The 21,077-nt window shown below is 38.4% G+C and overlaps 1 protein-coding gene across 1 annotated transcript in view; it reads right to left on the bottom strand.

The window, feature by feature from the left end:
* Positions 1-454: 454 nt before the first annotated feature.
* LOC122801954 (THO complex subunit 1-like) overlaps positions 455-21,077 on the bottom strand; it is a 137,978-nt gene continuing 117,355 nt past the window's right edge. The window contains exon 3 of the mRNA XM_044071694.1: positions 455-872. Coding sequence (XP_043927629.1) covers positions 638-872 — 235 coding nt within the window. The 3' untranslated portion in view covers positions 455-637. The remainder of the gene's footprint in view (positions 873-21,077) is intronic.

The following is a 21,077-nucleotide window of genomic DNA, read 5'->3' as shown; positions in this document are numbered from 1 at the left end:
TAATGTATTTTGATAAGGATTAGCAAAATGAGTCTTTAAAATTAATCCACTGGAAATAGATTTTTTATTGTAGTGTACCTGTTTTATCTTGTTACATAGGTTATATTTAGTTAAATTTATTATAATTGTTTGTTGCCTGCAGGAAACCAAAGACTGCACCATATTCTCAAGTAACAACCATGGAGGATCAGACAGAATATTACTGCCTTTAATAGGATATATAGTTCAACTGGTATGTCTCTTTGATTCTATCAGGGTACACTGCATATTTACCCAGATCCTTTTAATTGCATTCCAACTTTAAGACAAATTCTGCTACTAGCTAAAATAAAGTACTGATCATTTAACATGCGATGAAAACAGCAAATGTAATGATCATGTATTTATCATAAAGTGTGCAACTCTTGTTTGTCAAAGTAAATAAAATAGTCTATACTTTCTGATACTGGTATCCTTAATTTATTGTGACTTAAGATGGGTTTGATTCAATGAAAATACAAGTCTTCTGTGAACACATCTTAAAATATAGCTAGCATAATGACATTCAGAAAGCAGGATCTATTAAAAGGCATTTAGTAGCCTGTTAAATGTAGCAAAATGTGCCACTGGCAGAATAGCCAGAGCCTGATTACTGATTCTATTTGTAACTGCAATGAAGTTCATTAATTTTCTTAAGCCCGTCTTTATTGTTGATGGTTTTGTGCACAGTGATGAGAAAAGGAAAAGCTGAAGGAAGCTCTACTTTCTTGCTTAGTTTCTGATGCCCCCAGTGTAGACAGCGAAGTTTGTCGGATAAGTCTTTTCGGCCAGCTCTTTCCAGAGCATCTTGAAGTAGTTTTGTCTTATTCACCTTGTTCCAGGATTTCTCATACCTGTGGGTAATGCAACAGTTTATCAGTATTAATTTTTTTTTCATTTTTGTTATGGATAAATGATACTATTATAATGCAGGAGGTTTCAAAACTTCCACTACAGCAACATCAAACAAGACACCCAGAGTAAAAAAAAAAAAAAAAACTTCATATGTCAAGTAGAAGATTTTAGTGGGTAGAAGTTAAAATTTTAGAAAAGTGTTTTGGAAATGTTAGCGAAGTCTGTAGTTACTATGAGTAGTCTAACTCTGGACCCCCCCCCCCACCCTGAAACAACAACTTTTGTTATAAGGGCATATGGGGTGGTGCAGCGGTTAACATTGTCGCATCACAGCAAGAGGTCCTCTGGTTCAATTCTTGGCTGTGGTGCCTTCTGTGCAGAGTCTGCATGTCCTTCTTGCAGTTGAGTGGATTTTCTCCGGGTGCTCCGGTTTCCTCCCACATTCCAAAGACATGCAAAGTTGGATTGGGCACTCTAAATTGCCCATAGGTGCGAGTGTGTGTGCAAGTGTGGTGGTACACATGAACTACTGAGGCAGGGCTAGCCACCCGGCAGTGTAAACATTGGCTTGAGATGACTGCCACTATTGAAGTGACACCCTGACCTCATATGGGAAAAAGGGGTTGAGGATGGATGGATGGATATGGAGCAGTACTATAATCAGTAATATGATACTTGCTCTTTGAAAGTATTGGGCATGATTGGCAAAGTCAGATATTTGCAAAGAAAACAATGTAATTCAAACCATATTAGCTTGCAATCAATATACCAGGAAGAAAATGCCTGGACTACCTAGTCCTTCTGCTTGAAATGTTATTGGTCATTTTCTTGACAAATGCATAATTTATTGCTATTGTCACAAGCCTGTGGTTCCAATATTGCATGCCACCAAAACACACTAAATGAGCTATGTATTTTGGGATACTGCAATTAGTACATTTCCTGCACCACTCCCTGGATCTGCCGTAGGTTTTGAAATGGATAGACCTTAATTGTGCCATTAGTGTCTTTTGATCTCAAACTTTGCTTAATGGTGCAAACATATAACTAAGGAAAATATGATACAGCCTTAAAGGACCACAGTGATCAGATGCTGAATAAAAAAAACAGCAAGTAGTTATTACTAAATTTTATTTTCTACTAACCCTAAATGACATGAAAAGGGCAGGTATACTAATATGATTTTTGTATTTTGACTAAACCTTCTCTTTTCCAGAATGTTCTCTGTGTCTTCAGAAGATGTAATTCCCTACAAGCATCTGCAGGAGGTTCTTTCCATTCACTTAGAATGACAGCATCCAGAATTACTGCTTACTTTAATAATCTGATTATGAAATGTCTAAGTAACCCACTGTCTCTCTCAGGTTTGTGTTCTTAACCTTCTTTTACTTTTTCTCCAAAGGACAACTATGTCCTAAACACAACATTTTCTTTTCCCAAAATGTACTTTTTTCTTATAAAATGATCTTGACACTGTCACGTAATTTAAAAGCATGACTTAGCTGTTTCTTCTCTTCTATGATATTTCTATACCATTTAGCTTCCTAAGTACACATTGTGTTTGGATTGAATGAAATCTTATGATACTTTCTTGAGGAATGTATCTTCCTTGTTCTTAATCCAGCTTTCCCATCACATTGTATTTTTTTTGCCCAGGAAAAATCCCACATAACTGGATTTCCTACTAGCTGAGCTCACAAATGTACTGAATCTCTAGAAATTCACATGTGCTATACTATTTCATGTCATACACATCTGCCTTATTCCCCTCTCCCGGGACTATAAACTATTGAACCTTTTGGAATTCACAGCTATTTTGTTTTGTAGTTTACAAGCGCAGAGAGCTCACACCAGTGACAGAAAAAGACTGACATGATCTGCTGACTTTATTCCTTTTTTAACTATAACTTGAGCACCATTTTGTAACCAAAGAGAAAACTCCATATAGTAGTGTGTGTAAAACATGATAACTGCCATAAACCAGTGAGTATTAATGGAATAAACTTTCAGACACTTATCTAGAGTTTCCTTAGAGCAAGGAGTAATTCTAAGTGTTGTTATTCTAACTAAATGCAGCAAAAATCTAGCATAAGGCAGTATGGCAAAATATTCACATATTTTGAGGATTCAGAGAACATTATGAGAAAGAGAAACCCAAGCTAAAAAAAATGTTGGGTAGAACAAAATACAAATTATTAATAACTACATTGTTGTAGAGACATTAATATATATATATATATATATATATATATATATATATATATATATATATATATATATATAATATTATATTATATTACATTACATATGGTTCCTATCTGGCTGAGTCCAGCTGTGCAATTCCTATATCCCGAAGTTCAGAATGTCAAAAACTGACATCACTGACTATCCAAACTTGCCCCCTTCTGGACCCATGGTAACGCTTGTTCCTGGGCCAAAGTAGTAGGGAGTTTTGGGGTTGAGTATTTTTTCAGGTATGTCTATAGTCTATATTCTGACTTTTGCTGAGTGGTTTCAGGCATTGGTAGACTCTAGCACCTATGTGTCGAGTTATTGATAGAGAAACCTATATATATATATATATATATATATATATATATATATATATATATACTAATGCACTGGAGATAGTATCTTCAAGTTAAGTTCAGTTTATTTGCAGTGAAAAAGTCAAGACAAAGTTCATTTTAGCTTAAAAGAAAAAAGCACACTATTGTTTTACATACTTCTGGTCACTTATAGTTTAGGTCTGTGTTTGTTAGTCCACTTTTAAATTCTCTCACTGAACCACAATACTGTTTACTATTCATAGGCTTGGTGTTACACTGTGATTCAGCTGCCTTGCAATCCCAAAATGCATCCACAGTAAAGCAGCTGGTACTCCTTGAGTAAATCCACATATTGGCTCCTGGTACTCCTTAAGCTTCCTTCAATTCCTTCACTTCATCTGGTATTTTAATAATTTCTTCAGGTCCAAGTCTACCAAGAGTCTCCACTCTTGGCCTTGAAATCCCTCAACGTGAGAGTCTAACATTTCTGGCATTGTGAGCTTCCAGCCCCTTCTTTTAACAGTCCTTCACAAGTTTTTGTCATTAGATTATGCTATTCCAATTTTTACTGTAGTAATACGTTTTGTACGCTACCACCATCACGTTCTTACCAGATTATATGGTGTATATACAGCACATCAAAACAACATTGCTGACATATCAAATAGCTACTATGCCACAAGTATCCCACTACCAGCATAGAACTCCCAGTTCTATTCTGAATGGTATAGGTTATGTGACGAGGATACTCCATCTACATTATTGTGGCTTTTGCCAAGCTTATATCTAATGATGAAAACGAAATAGCTGTGGTGATAAAACCCGCCTACATAACTTAATGTTTGAATCCCACTGCATGTACAACCATTGCAGAGTGGCATAGTCAGTTACAAAAAAAAGTGAAGCTATATCCCAGTAAAAATATGGTAAGATGTTAGTGCCCATTTGCTAGCCATGCATTCTCATTCTGTGGCAAAGTATCTTGTCTCAGCCTTACTTAGCTTCCTACTAAGGTACAAAACTGGATGTTCTTCATTCCATACTTCCTGAGATAACAAAGCTCTTAGTCTTACTTTGAATGCATTGGTATACATGATAAAACGTTTAGAGAATTCAGGGGGAAACCAAGATAAGCTCTGAACATAAGGCAGCTTTTAGCTGATTAAAAGCCTCATCTACTGCTGTGGCACACTTTATATGGATAGGTGACTACCTTTTATAAAGTCTATCAGAGGACAGGCTATGGCAGCAAAGTTGGGTGCATATTTCATTAGTAGCCTGTTAGTCTTAACATAACTTTCACTTCTCAGTTGGTGCTAAGTACCAGTCATTGCTTTACAGCTTCTATTTTGACTGTTTAGGGTTTAATAAGCCTCTCTCAATCACTTACCAAAGGTTTGTTTTGGCAGCGTTAACTGTTAAGTTCTGCCTTTCTTAAAGAATCCAGCACAGATTGTATTTTGGATAAATGTGATTCCATATCTACTGAATAAATTATTACATCATCAAAGAATTCAGCTGTGTACTTGCAATGAGATTTCATAACTTTATCCATGAGTCTTTTTAAATTAGAAGGAGCTCTCTGAAGTCCAAAAGGTAAGACAATATAATGAAAAAATAAAAACTTCAGGGGGAAGAAAACTTACAGATTCCTATGTAAGTATTAGGCTAGCTGCCCTTGTGGGCCATTTTAAGCCTAGCCACTTTCCCTTTTTGTGCATTAAAAACTTGTCCTTTTTGGTTGTAGATTGGCCTTACCCATCCCATGGTTGATAATTATATAGTACTCCTAAAAAAAATAAATAAATAACTGGGATCATACCATAGATAATTTGAGGGAAACTATGCATGGGATAAAGCATTTAAGAGCTGCATCTGTCCATTAATAGTCCTGAGGTAAATTTTCTGTTTCCCATCCATAGATCTAAGTTGCACTTCAAAAATGGATAGGGATGAACTTTGTTTTATGTGGATGGGAAATCTATTCCATAGCAGTGGAATCCTCTGTGAAATATACCTGTATTTGCAAATCATTTTGTTAATGTTGCAGAAGAGGCATAAATCCCTAAGCCAAATATTTCTGATACTAAAAGACAAAAAAAAAGACTTCTTATCTTCTTCTTTCTTTGGCTTCATGGGTGAGGGAAATCTGACAGTACCCCTTGGTTAAATCTAGGGTGGTTAAGACCCTTGCTCTGTTTAGCCTTTTTATGAGCTCATCCACTCTATACATTGAATCTGGATATATCATTCAGTTTTCGGAAATCATTCACAAAAACTGTGGAGCTGCCAGCTTAGCAAGTAACACAGCTGGACTGCTCCATTCAATTAGGGACTCAGAAATAACTCCTAGGTTAAGCATTTGTTTCACTTCTTCATTTATTACATTACTCTGGGGGCTCTGGAATTCCATACATTTTTACATTTACCTTCTCACCAAGTGAAGTTTCAGTGTAACGCATTAAATAATTTCTACCAGGTAGCTCAGAAAAAAATATTTTTTTCTTAGTGAAAACTCTTTTGCTCCTGAATCTCAGATCAAGGACAGATTTCCCATGTTAGCTCCCAGGCTGACTAAAAAAGCTTCAGCTTCCCTTCATAGTTTTGAAACATTTAGGCATATCTGCTCTTTCTCTTTCCGGTTTGTCTTTTAAATTAGTTCACTTCATTTGGTTTCTGTACTACCTCAAGGGGTAGTTGTCATCCTGCTATGGTCCTTGCGATCTTGGTAGGAACTTACTTTCAGTAAAGGGAATTAATATTAACACCTTGTCCCCTGGTATAAACTCCATAAGTCTAGTATTTTTATTATACACCCTCTATGCATCTTTTGTGTCCTTTGCATATTTTCCAACTCATTACATTCGAGTGACGCCTCCAGGTGCATCTGCAGTTAACTCCTACTGATGCCTCTTTAGACATCAAATATTGCTTGCTCATACTTGCATTAATAATTCTAAAACCATGCTATGTACAATGTTTTAAAAAACTTCATCTTAAAGCTTACATAGTGGCAAACAACTCCATTAATATCTGACCACTGTCTAGCACAGGCAAAGAGATATTAACTGTTGTTTTTATTATATTAATTTATATAGACATAATTTTCATTTTTTCTAAATATCTCAACAACTAAGTAACACAGACAGAACTCCTTAACCTCATATGAAAGCTCGTGGCTAGATGAATAAAATTATACTGATAGTATGTGTGTAAATTGAGTGGTTGCTGAGATATTGTAAGTTGTTTACAAAATATTACAAACGTAATAGTTACTGTATTTACTGTGACTTATAAAATTCAGTTTAAGACCTAGAACCTAAAGAATACTACCACTGTAAAATAGTTTGTGTTGAAGGGTTTGCCATTTATACTTCTTTCATAATCCCTATGGTTCCAGAGATATGAACATTTGTTTGAAATGTGAGGACATAATTTGATTCTATCAAAAGGCTTAGGCTTCGCCCATTGGAAGTTACAATGCAAACTTCCTGAGCTCCCCTGGAGTGAATGAGTTAACTGCTTGCATAACAAGTTTTAACCTATCATGTAAGTCTGCAAAGTATGCAATTGCACTTTTTAAATATATATATTTTTTGTTCTTTTTCAAAGTCCCCTTTGCTATGTCCAACAAGCCCCAGGAAGTTCTACCATACTATAAACTCAAATGGGGGTAAATCCTATTAAATATAGGGAAACTCTTATAACAAAAAGGAGGTAACTCATCTCAGTTTTTACCATCTTGTTCTATGGTCTTCTTCAGCACAGACAGAGTTTTGTTAATGTACTGCACTAACTCATCAGTTCTTAACTGTTTTACCCTAAAACATTGGTAAATCTGATACATTATCCTAGACTTAACTGGGATTCTATTGTCTATGAGTATTTCTTTGTGAATCTGTAGCTTGGAGAAAAAAAAAAGCACAATTTTCTGGTTATTGACTTAACACTGACATTTTGTAGGGTTATTAGTTCAGGAAACTTTGTGCCACAGTAAATAATTACTAGAAAGGGTTGGAAGCATGTGATAAGTAAAATACAACTACTAAAATGGATGATAAAATGAAACCAGTCACTGCGAGAATTAAGCTATCTCAATGGTACAAACTGCCTAAAAGCCCAAAAAATCCACCAAGAGATAGCATACACGGGAGGGTTATATAATAAAATCAACAGCTATCTCTTGGTGGATTTTTTTGGCTACAGCTACTAAAATGTTTGTACATATTGTAAATCAATAATATTGCCATAGTCATTTTACAACTGTTGTACAGTTTTGCTGACGTAAGAATGTATGTACTCTATAATGCACAGCTCTCTCTAACCACAGTCAGTGTGAGATGCTTGAAGTGTTAACATCATTTCTATTGACCTGCCATGTTGTTCCTAGGAAATATTGTTTATTTTACTAAAATGTTATTATATCCTGACAGTTTTAAGACTACTAATGAATATTACTAGGTGACCATAAGTATGCATTCTGACAAGTGGGATTTTCTTGATGAGCAAAAACTGAGAAAATGCCTTGACAGTTTAAAAACAACACAAAATGTTCAGAGTGAATCCACCAAGCTTAGCATTATTTTACTAATAAAAGGCTGTTTTAATTTATAAAATAATCACTTTACCAAATTTCTGATGTGCAAGCCAGAAAAAAAAATGTTTTTTTCAATAGTGAAGGAATTTAATCTACCAGAGTCATTTGTCTTCTCAAAACATTTCAGCTGGCCTGCTTGGAGACATAAGTTCAGATGTGAAGTAGAGGCCATATACAATCCTTTTAATTTCCAGAGGGCCAAAGTGTTACATATTAGACTGTGATTAGCAAACTCAATGTACATTTTATGCCAAAAGGAAATAAATTATATGAAAAGGCATGTTTCCAGAGATGTGTGCAAGAGAGGGTAAAATTATTGCAATGTTTGTAAGACAATTGTATGAACTGGGTAAAAATTGTGGGTTTAATAGCACAAAAGCTTAACAAATCCATGACAGACTTTTGATTGGCCTGGCTGATGTGGAAGTGCCTCAAAAGTTACAACTTAAAGTTAGTTTAACTTTGGAAAAAGTTGCTACAGAAGTAGAACTGGTTAAAAAGTAAACTGTCAATTGAAACATGGCAAATAATATGTGTGATGTAAAATGTAAAGTTAATGGCAATTTTGAAAAGAGGCATAATTCTGAGAAAATAAAACAAACACTATAAAAGTAGAGTAAGTATGAGCCTAACAAATGTACAAAGTGACTCTTAACATAGTGAATCAGACTAGTGTACTGTATATGGTAGAAGATGTAGAAACAGACCAGCAAGTCAGAATTCCAGTAAGTTTCAAGAGCGACACAGGGGCTAATATTATTGTAATATCACATGCTACATAAGGCAGTTTTTCAAAGTGTCTGCAGCTGCATGAAGCAGAAAAGTACAGTTTTGTACCTACCATAAATGTAGATGTTCGAGGATCTCCATTGCTGCAGTCCTTACATATGGGTACTCCGCTGTCCACAATCGGCCCGAATACCAAAGGGCTAGAACCGGCGTCGGTCATCGGCGCCCGAGACTGACGTCAGTACGTGCCAGTACAAATGCGCATGACCGACGCCATAACCTCAGTCTTTCTTGCCTCAGACGTCAGAATGCAAAAAACACCACCCAAACCCCAACCTAAAAAGAAAAGGGGGGAAGGAGGGAGGGAAAAGCAATGGAGATCCTCGAACATCTACATTTATGGTAGGTACAAAACTGTACTATGTTCTTCGTCTCCCATTGCTGCAGTCCTTACATATGGGTAGAATCCCAGAGCAATGGAAAAAAGGGAGGCTGGCTAACTAAATAGCAGTAGGAGCTGCTAACATGCCCTGTAAGATTGCAGTGGCAAACCCAGCCCTAGACCTAGAATAAAGAGGTAAATGATAATGCTTTGTAAAGGTATGTACAGAACTCCAAGTAGCTGCCTCTAGAATGTCTTTAGTAGCTACCCCTCTCAAAAAAGCAGTAGAGGTGGCCGTAGCCCTAGTAGAATGAGGCCTGATCCCAACTGGAACCTCCTTTCCATGATGAGAGTAACAAAAAGCAATACAATGGCCAATCCACTTGGAAATAGTTTGTTTGGAGACAGCTTTCCCTCGTGAAGTCAAAGCAAACGAAACAAATAATTGTTGAGATCTTCTGAACTCTTTGGTTCTGAACAAATAATACCTTAACTGCCTATGTACATCCAAAGAATGCAAAACTTTTTCCCCTTCATTTTGGGGGTCAGCATAAAAAGTAGGCAAATGTATAGATTGGTTCAATGCCACATTAGAAATCACTTTAGGCAGAAAAGTAGGATTAGTACGTAAGGAAACTCTGTCCTTGTGAAAAATCAGAAAAGGTTCCACTGCCATGAGGGCCTGTAATTCAGACACCCTTCTAGCAGAAGTAACAGCCAATAAAAAAGCAGTCTTCCAAGACAACAACTTCAATTCAGCTGTAGCTGCAGGTTCAAAAGGAGGCAGAGTCAGATTTTCCAAAACAAAATTAAGATCCCAGGTAGGAGTAGGAGCCCTCCATGGGGGTCTTATATTCTTTGCCCCTCTAAGAAACTGTTTAACCAATGGATGTGAAAATAAAGGAGGGTCACAATCATAGTGAGCAGAAATAGCTGCAGCATGCACTTTTATAGAAGAGAAGGACAAACCCTTGTCCAATAAAATAGTCAAATATTGCAATGTACAACTTAAATTAGGCAATTTGACATCAAAGCCTTTATCTGAACTCCAAAGAAAAAATCTCTTCCATTTATCAGCATAAACTTTTCGAGTACTAGGACGCCTGGCTTCTAAAATAACATCCAAAACTTGTTGAGGGAGCTGAAGGCCCTCCTTCTCTAAAACAGAATGCCAGGCTGTCAGGTGTAGGGATTGCACCCTGACATTGAGAAATTGATTGTTTTCCTGAGACAATAAGTGAGGAATCTGTGGTAATGGCCAAGGTGTTCCATGAATTAAGCTCCTCAACAGAGGGTACCAATGCTGACGAGGCCAATCCGGTGCTATAAGGATCATGCAAGGTTTGTCCCCCCTGACTTTCAACAGCACCTTTGGAAGAAGAGGCAAAGGAGGAAAAGCATACACGTGAAGGTTGCTCCAACTGAAGGATAGTGCATCTATTTTCCAGGCTTTTGGATGAAACAGCCTTGTGCAAAACAGTGGCAGTTGGAAATTCAGAGGAGAAGCGAACAGATCTATGCCTGGAGTTCCCCAAGCCCTGGTCAACTGAAGAAATACCTGAGGGTCCAATTTCCATTCGTGAGGATCCACAATTTGTCTGCTCAGAACATCTGCTAACGAATTTTGTGCTCCTGGCAGAAACTGTGCTCGAAGAGTGATGTGCAGATTCAAAGCAGTTTCCCATAACAGCATTGCTTGTCTGCAAAGAGGGTAAGAATGAGTTCCCCCCTGCTTGTTGATGTACCACATGACAGTTGTGTTGTCTGTTCGAATCAACACCAGTCCTGGTTGAAGTAGGCTCTTGAATCCTTCCAAAGCAAATTGAACTGCCAGCATCTCTTTCATGTTGATATGCAAGTGAAGTAGCTCTGGGGGCCAAAGGTCTTGAATCCATTTTCCTCTGAAATGAGCTCCCCAGGCTGACTCTGAGGCGTCTGTCGTTAATATCTGACTTGCCTCTGGTTGGGTCACAGAGAGCCCCTTGTTTAGGTGACATTCCTGAGCCCACCACAGAAATTCTTTCTAAATGCAAGGTAGAATCCGAATGACAGTGTCCAAATCGTGGCTGTGTTGAGTCCAAACGCTTTTGAGATACCATTGTAGCTTCCTCATATGCAGTTTGGCATTGGGAAGTACTAGAATGCAAGATGCCATGAACCCCAAGGCTTGAAGGACTGTCCTTGCAGTCAGCCTGGACATTACTGATAGCTGTTGGAAGTATAGGTGAAGATTTCTTTGTTTGTCCGGGGTAAGAAATGCCATCTGAGCAGCTGTATTCAGTCTTACACCCAGAAAACACATCTCTTGTGAGGGTACTAGACTGGACTTTATTTCGTTCACAGAATACCCTAGGCAACTTAAAACTGTCATTACATACTGCAGATGTTGAAGAAGTTCGTGCTTGCCTTGAGCCAGAATCAAACAGTCATCCAGATAAGGATAAATTTGAATTCCTGTTAGTCTGAGAAAAGCTATTACTGGAGCCAGGACTTTTGTGAATACCCTGGGCGCAGTAGACAAGCCAAAGGGCAATGCAGAGAACTGATAATGCAAATTCCCATTCCGAAATCTCAGGAATTTTCTGCAACTGGGCCTGATAGGAATGTGAAGATAGGCCTCTTTGAGATCCAGAGTCACCATCCAGTGATCTTTGCCCAGCATAGGTAACAGCTGTTGCAGTGTTAACATCTTGAATTTTGGAATTTCAAGAAAGGTGTTTAGAATGAACAAATCCAGAATTGGCCTCCAAGTATTTCCTTTCTTTGGCACTAAGAAAAGACGGGAATAAAACCCTGTGCCTCTTTCTGCAGAAGGTACTTCCTGTATTGCTCCAAACTGAAGCAGAGAAGAAATTTGTGCCTGTGCTTCCAGTCTTTGCTGATGAGGCACATCCGGCATACCTTTGAAAGGAGGGAATGTGTGAAAATAAAATTTGTAGCCTCGATTTATTATGTCCAATACCCATTTGTCTTGGGTAACCAAATGCCAATTCCTTTTGAAAAGTCCCAGTTTTCCTCCTAGAGGAGCTGCCAGCAAGGCAGAGTCCGGCAGCTGAAGACAAAGGTCATTGGGTCTGTTTCCGAAAGGACTGACCCCTGCCCTCCCCAGCAGAAGGGGTAGAAGAACTCAAAGACCTAGAAGTAACAGGGCCCTGAGAGGAAGCCCTACCTCTACCTCGCCTCGACCTGCCCCTAGGTTGATAATCCGAAGAGGGGAAAGACCATCCCTTAGCAGGCCAATTCCTACTGAACTTAGGGGGCTGAACCTGTAAAAAGTCCTTAACTGTCTGCATAGACTTAGCTTTTTCCTCCATTTTTTTCAAAACTGATTCTACTGGAGGGCCAAAAAGAACATCAGATTGCAGAGGAGCATCCATAATTCGAGCCTTAACATGCTCCGACAAGGTCTGATCTTTAAGCCAGGCATGCCTGCGAACAACTGAACTAGTAGCAGCCACCCTGGAAGAAGCCTGTAAAGCATCAAAACCACACTGCAAAGAATGCTTACCAACTTGGTCTGAAGCATGCACTAAATCCTGAAGCTCCTTACATTCAATACCTTCAGCTAAAGCATCTACTTTACATTTCAATTGGCCCAGCAAATAATTTTGATACCTGAGCATATGAAACTGACAATTTAAAGCTCTCATAGCCAAAGTAGAAGAGGTATACAGTTTTTTACCCCACCTATCCAGGGCCCTAGCATCCTTGTCCAGAGGAACTGGATTCCTAACCACAGAAGCCCTAACACCTTTGGGGCCTTGAGTAATAGTTTCTGGATCAGCCCTAGGACTCTTATATAAGTACTTGTGAGCTTCCGGAACCCTGTAGTATCTATCTGGTTTAACCGGGGCAGGAGGCAGAGAATCTGAGTTAAGGGCAGCCTCAGAAAATACATCCTGAACAACATCCAGTACAGGGGGAATAGCCAAGGGCCTATGCTGAGGCAAAAACAAGAATTCTCTTAGCCTTTTTCGAGAATCAGAATAATCCTGGCCCTCCCATTTGAAATGTTCCCTCATGGAATGCAAAGTCTCAGAGAAAGAAAAATCTTCTGGAGGGGACGCAGAGGGAGTAGTGTCCTCAGCCTCCGAATCAGAATAGGGAGGGAAATCCTGAAGTTCTTCTACAGAGGAATCTGACTCATTGGAAGACTGAACCAAACCCTCCAACTCTGTCTCTACCCTGGGCCTCTTTGCAGGGGGGGGGGGCATATAACCCCTAATTAAAGTAATCAAATCTTCAGCCATCTTTAACATGTGCTTCCTAGGAGCTGGATCCTGGGGACTAGCACCAGCAGGGGCAGACTTAGACTTAGAATGGGCTTTGCTTTGAGAAGGAGGAGGCCTAACTACCCTATGAGGGGAGGGAACCACTGACATCAGAGAAGCACCCTCAGCCTGGCCTAACACAGGAGAAGCCACTTCCTGTAGTAACAAAGGCTCCCCTTGAGACTCAGGTAAACTTTCAGAAGGAGCTGCTGAAGTAGTCAGTGGTTCTCCAGAACCGGCGTCCGGAGTGGATGACTCATCCTGTTTGGACCGCAAAGACTTCTCTTTGCGTTTTTTAGAAGAACCAGGCGTCGGCGAATCCGACGGCATGTTGTAATTACAACGTTTACCAAACACCAGCCTAGCACAGTCCAACCGACGTTTAATAGTACGTTTGTTAAAAGTAGCACAAAAGCGACACCCAACAACGTCGTGCTCAGGCCCCAAACAAGGAATACAGAGTGAATGGTAATCCCTATGAGGAATCTGTTTCCCACAAGAAATACAGTTATTAACTTTTTCTGACATCCGTCAATACTGAAACAAGAAAAAGACAAAAGTGTCCCCAACGGGGTACTTAGCCCAACTTGGTCTCCGGTCTGAAACTCGAAAACTGACAATTCCAGAACGCCGAACGGCACTTGCAAATGCTGCTTCTGCTTAGGACCACGCGGCAAGAAAGACAGAGGTTATGGCGTCGGTCATGCGCATTTGTACTGGCACGTACTGACGTCAGTCTCGGGCGCCGATGACCGACGCCGGTTCTAGCCCTTTGGTATTCAGGCCGATTGTGGACAGCGGAGTACCCATATGTAAGGACTGCAGCAATGGGAGACAAAGAACATCTGAAATTGTCTGGTAGTTAGTGCAGAGGTTTAAGGTTCTTGACCATTAATGAGCTGCTTTCTGTAGCAGAGTTTGGAATCCTACCTCCTTTTGCCTGCTGTATTATTCTAAAAAAGCCACCTAACCATACAATGCTACTAGATTGTTCCTGAAAAGTGATACTTGAATCCTGTGGGTTTAACCAAAAGTAAAATAACGGGTCTATATTACAACGTCAAACTAAAACAAGTTCAAACATTGTAATATCGAACCCTAAAATCTGAAAGTTGAAAATAGCAAAGCTACGGCCCATCGACTTTTTTCCCAGGGAAAAAAAATTGGTGGGCCAATTTCGGGGCTTTGCTATTTCCAATACTGTTGTGCGATCTTGGAGTTGGTGTATTTAAGTAGGGGTGTGTGGCGGGCGAAGCCCCCCACTTTAGTTTAAGTTTAAGGTTAATTTTTTTTTTTTTGTCATGGAACACCGATTTTTTTCCTTGGGGAAAAAAATTGCTGTGCTGTGCTTTCAGTTTTGTTGGGTTTCGGACCTTAGGGTTCGATATTACAACGATTGAACCTTTAAAAGTTTGAAGTTGTGATATAGACCCTAAAATAACGAAAGAAAGAAATTAAGTAAATAAATGAATGAATGAATGAATGAATGAATGAATGAATGAATGAATACTTAAATAAAATAAAAATTCATAGTCCTACAAACAACCTCAAGTGTGTTGGTAGATTTCTAGCCATGTCTGAGTAGAAGCGGCACAAATTTGATTTGGGGTTTATGTGCTAGATGGTTCATACATAAATAAACTGCTCAGCGGAGCTGTGGCATGTGAGATGGGGTTAATTTCTAGAATAAATGAAGTCAGTGCAGATGTGTTTTGTGAAGCTGGCTGGCTTGATTGTGAACCAGTAAAAAAGAAAGTTAAGACTGAATGCTGTTCCATATGCATTAATCTCATCCAGGAGGGTGTAATTTCTTTTGCTGTCCAATGTAGAGGCTGAACTTAACTGAATGCAAAGCCTTGACATAATTGAAAATGTAATTAAATCAAAAGAGTAGTGTACTCCCATGGCCATAGTGAGTTCAAGTGTAAATATGTGATTTAAAAAGCACAATGATGCAGCTGTGAGAAAAAGGATTATTCTACCTACACTAGAAGACACAAGTTTGTTAATGCTAATATGTTCTCTATGCTAGATGCTTCCACTGGGTTCTGGCAAATACCTTTAGATAAAGAAAGTCAAAAGCCACTGGCCTTTTTTACTGCAAGAGGAAGGTTCTGTTTCAAAAGGCTAACGTTTGGTATACCCTCAGCACCTGAAATCTTTCAGCATAAAAATTTACTCAACAGACCACATAGTAATGATGTTGATGTTATGAATAACTAGTTTTTGGTCCAAAATAAATGTATGATTCAAGGTTAGAAACAGTGCTGCACACTATTAAAATTCTGGTTTAAAGCTAATCCAAGACAAGTGTTGCTTTAATAAAACAGAGCTTCGTGTTTTGGACATTGTGTAAGCAGTAGCGGACTGAAACCTGTTGCAAGCAAAATCAGAGCAATAGCCAAGTTAGAAAATCCATCTTGTGTGACTGAGTTAAGACTAGTCCAAGGCATAATCAGTTTACCTGACCACGTTTGTACTAGACCTGTTGACAGTACTTTGTCCTTTAACTTGTTAAAGAAAAATGTACCTTGCTCATAGGATCTCTCAAGTTCAAGCCTGTAACAAAGTAAACAAATGCTTGCTATTATTCCAGTCCTAGCATAAAATGATGTTAGGAAACCAACAGTAATGAGTACTAATACTAGTAGCTATGGTCTAGGTGCATCATTATTCCAAATAAATGAATACGTTTTATGTTCTTTTGCTTCTTGCTCTAGAATGATAACCAAATGCTGAACAGAGATGTATACAAATGAAAAAAAGAAGTACCTTGCAAATGAGATGTTGTGAGAACAATTCATCAGATACTTATTAATGCTTGACAGAGTTTCCAGTTCCAGACTGACCATAAACCATTGGTTCCACTCATTAACTCATATACATTAGACAAAGTGCCACTGACATGCTAGCAAGACTGTTAATTAGATTGACAATGTTCAATGTCACAGCAAGCTATGTCTTGAAAACAACTAGTTGCAGATATGCTAGCCAGAAAACATAAACATGACCAATTTTTATCTGACACAGAAGATGTTACTACTTATGTGCAGAGTCTGACCAGACCTGTAACTACCAAAAGACTAGACAAGCTTAAGCAAGCTACTCAGAATGATCAATATTTGCCAGCTGTTATCCAACATGTAGAGAATGGATGGCCAAATCACTGGACTTAATCAAAGAGCTCCTACATTATAGTATGCTATCAGATTGCAGTTACCTGAAAATGACTGCTTGCTGGTATATTAACATAGAATTATCGCATCCTTATTTCAGCAAGCTGAAGTGGTGTGTCAAATAAGAGAAAGGTCATCAGAGTCTCATCAAGTGTCGGGAAACAGCCCAAAATGTCAATATAGTGGTCAAATATCAATCAAGACATTATAAACCTAGTGTCTAAGTGTCAGTTCTGTGTTGTGCATAAACCATTGCAGAGTTGAGAGCCACTTTGCTGGCAACCTTATCTCAAAGTCCATGAGAAAAATAGATGCTGATTTGTGTACATTTGAAGGCAAAAACTACTCCATAGTTGTGGACTGTAACTCTCATGACACGGAAATAGTTCATGAACCAACTGCAACAAAACAACAAATCTCCAAATTCAAAACAATGCTTACAAGGTATGGTCTACATATTGAACTGGTTTTAGACAATGGTACACAGCTGGTATCTGCTGAGTTTCAACAGTTTGTTGTTGACTATGACTTTCAACTATACTACCCAAGTCCTCATTAACTGCAGTCAAATGGTGAAGCCGAGAAAGCTCTACAAACTGCTATAATGATACTAAGGCAGATCCTCACACATGTCTCATGGCATATGGGGCTTCTTCTCATAAAGACACCAGAGTAAGCCCTTTGCAGCTAATGCTTAAGACAAATGGAAACTGACATTTCAATGTCAGAGTCAAAACTTGAGCCAAAAGTAATTCTGTACAATGTAGTCAAACAAAATGACTAAAAATGCCAAAGTTTGGTACAAAATGTTTTACAACCAATGCCATTTTTCACATCTACTACCTGTCCTTCAACTGAACTAAACAGTATGCTTGAAGTTAGAGGAGAATTAAAAAGTGAGACATCAGTTATTACAGAGCAGAAAACTACCAAATGATGATCTTATATGGTCCAAACAACAGATAGTACAATGAGAAGATGAAATCGAAGACATATACACCGGGTTCCGTATGAGTGCCAACCTGAATGCAATGTTCCAGAGAGCTAATCCAAACAAAATGAACTGAGAAGAACCTGACTGATGTCTAAAAAATCTGTATTGTATGAACAAAAGATGTATTCCAACAGAACATTTGATACAAGGGAGGAGGTTTGAGTGTAACTATTTGCTGTGACAGATTGTGTGCTGTCTAACCAGTGCACCTGAGTGTGTTTTCTAGTTTCTGATCCTGTTGACTCTGTTTAGTTTAGAGACCATAAAGGTTCTAATTATTCATCTGCTTCCTATTCCAGTTTCAGTGGTATTTGTATGGCCAAAAGTGGCCAAGAAATACATGTGCCCAGCTGCTATAAAATTGTGACAGAGTCATGGTGACAGCTAAGTGATTGTCTGAAACTTCAAATAAATGAATAATTGCATTGATTGTATGTATTCACTGCTTGCAGTTTTGTTCTTAGTGTTGAATGTATTGTTCACTATTGTATCTTCTTGGTTTGAAAAAAGAGATGTTTCTCTTAAGAAGGAAATGAGATGACAAGTAAAATAAACATGCTACAATGCACATATTGTAAATGTATAGTACTGCCACTTTAAGACTTTTATATGGTATTGCCATTTTAAGAATGCATGTACCCCATTAATGCAACACTCTCTCTAGCCTTAATCAGTTTGTGCAAAATGTTTGAAGTGTTTACATCATTCCTATTGAGCTACTATGCTATTCCAAATAAATGTCATTTAATTAACTGAAGTACTGATGTATCCTGACAATTTTAAGACTACCAAACAAACGTTATTGGGTAAGCTTAAGTTTGCATTCTGAAATAGTCAGTTTTACCAATGTATCTACAAGACCCATGACTATTTGCTTAGGCAGGACTTCCATAATAGACACAGGTGTCAGCAGACATCTGAGCTCACAAACAGGTGACATATTTTGACATCCTGGGCAAGTGTCACAGATGTTCTCAATGTCTTTCATTACACTAGGCCAATAAAATCTAACATTCTAGCTCTGTTTTTTCCGTCCCTAAGTATCTCTTCAAAATATATCAATGTGTTAGTTTCACTGTAAGTGTTCTAAAAAGATTTTAGGGACTAAGAGTTGTTACTTCTTCTTGCCTTTGCCCCACATTCCAAATCACTCCTCAACTCAAAGTATTGGTATGGGTATGGGATGGGGCTAATCTGATCATTTGTTTCTCCTTTTCTGGCTATTTTTTCTTAAGCCCAGTTTATCCTCTGACTGTGCTTTCTTAAAGGTCCTTTGCTTGTTTCCAAATCTTTGAAGTCTGGAACATTTTCATCACTAGTACACTAATGTGAAGTAGGAGATATATCCTCTTCACCTATGAATACAGGTATAGGTGTTTTCCTTCCTCCACAAAAGGCAACTTATGCCATTGGTTCTTTTCTATTTTTGATGTTGGGCAACTCCTTTCTGTTTAACTCACTAACATGTTTCTCTACAAACCTACTGCTGAAAGCCCTGTTTCTGACTAGCCCTCAGTTTTTATATTACAAACGGAAACCTAAGACTGTTCAATTTTTGAAGTTCCCTTTCTCCTCTTAGTGTGTTTAGCACTGCTTTGTCTCCCCTTATCGGTTAACATACAGGTATTATTCATTACCTTAAATATTACATGTCAGATACCTATGGATCTTGCTAGATCAACAGCTCAATTTCCAACATCTTATAGAATTAACCAAATCAAAGATCAACTCCTAGCTTTTCCAGGCCAGAAAAAGTTGACTGTTTCTTTTTCCAGAAGGCAGACATACAGTTGACAAATGGGTATTTCTACCCCGGTAGAATATGGGCTGCCGTAATACTTTATCCTCTAAAGCTAATCTCACACCACTAATACAGATAGCATCAGCAGGCTCATCACACTAGCTCATAAATAATATTACCACTGTAGTGTGTTTTCCAAAGCACATTAGCTCCCTGTCATACACAAGATAAAGTTACTATTAGGCACTTTCTCTTCAAACCAACTAACATTGTCTTCCAACCACTTTTTTTCTTGATTTTCTATTGCAGTTCTAGCTGCAACCTTATGTTCCTCCCCAAACATAATTGTCTTCCAGACCCCTAGAACCAAACAGCACTGCCCAGACCACAGCTTATCTGTCCTTTATTCTGAAATCTGGGAATCCCATCCTGCCCAACTAAAAGACAATTATTCCTACAAACTCTTTAGCCATGTCATTAAGCAATTCTTATTCAAAGCTGCATCTGTAACTGTTACAGTACAGGAACAGTCATCTGAATTCTCCTAACTTCTCCTCTTCCTTTCTCCCATCGTATTTCACTATATTTTAATCAGTACTATACACCTGCGTCACTTCAACTGACTTCTTTAGATGTACATATTATATGTGTATATATATATATGTGTGTGTGTGTGTGTGTGTGTGTGTGTGTGTGTGTGTGTGTGTGTGTGTGTGTGTGTGTGTGTGTGTGTGTGTGTGTGTGTGTGTGTGTGTGTGTGTGTGTATATATATATATATATACACTTGTACTTTGCACCTTCATGCTCTTCACCACACACATGCACAAACAGTATTCACATCTATTGGCAATTTTAGGATCTCAAATTCACTTTGGGCACATTTTTGAGATTTTGGGGGGGAAATGAAGCACCTGCTGAAACCCTTATGGACACATGGAAGCTTTGCATACTCCACACAGGAAACACGCCAGATAAGAACTAAACTGAAAAACCAGGCTCTGTGAAGTAGAAATGACACTGTATTGATTGTAACAATTCCACTCAGATGCCTACTTCATTGTAGTAATTTTGCTGCCAACAACCTGAGAACTCAGAGCAACCAAGACCATATTCAATATTCTGCTCATTGGTTCTTTTAAAATGAAAAAATATATATATATTAAATTTTTTACCTAAAGAGTAAAGAGGTTGGTTGAAATCAATAGTTCTAGATAGTAGATAATTCTTGCTACTATTCCCTGTTCTTGTCATCTTATCCCCAGTTTTTTATTTATTCTATCCCACTTCTAATGTCCCTCTACTTTGCAGCTGAAGGCTTTTCCTGTCAGATTTAACTCAGCTGCATGATTTTGCCCCACTTTCCTGGACAAACATGCTGTCACTGACACTGTACGATTATCCCATGGCCACCACTCATACAGTCTCTGAATATTGTTAAGCAAGTATCCATCTTTGTCCCATGTTGTTTGTTTTTGCTTCTTTCTTCTATGGCATTGTTCAGCTGCTTATTAATGTTTCCAATTAATACCCTCCTTAAATCTTCCATTTCAAGTACTATTTCACCTGTACTTTAGTTTACTGTCTAAATGTATTTCATGAAAGTTTTATTCATCCATTTTTAAAACTTGTTTTTCCTATTTGAGATTACAAAGGAGCTGGAGCCTAGCCTCACAAACAACGTGTGTAAGACAGAGAAACTGTCCCGGGATTGATACTAGCCTGTTACAAAACACACACACACACACACACACACACACACACACA

This window comes from Protopterus annectens, chromosome 5.part0, assembly GCF_019279795.1.
Source record: "Protopterus annectens isolate FY-2018-M chromosome 5.part0, PAN1.0, whole genome shotgun sequence".
NCBI lineage: Eukaryota > Metazoa > Chordata > Ceratodontiformes > Protopteridae > Protopterus > Protopterus annectens.
The sequence above is the reverse complement of the archived record's forward strand: the minus strand, read 5'-3'. Positions and strand labels throughout refer to the sequence as shown.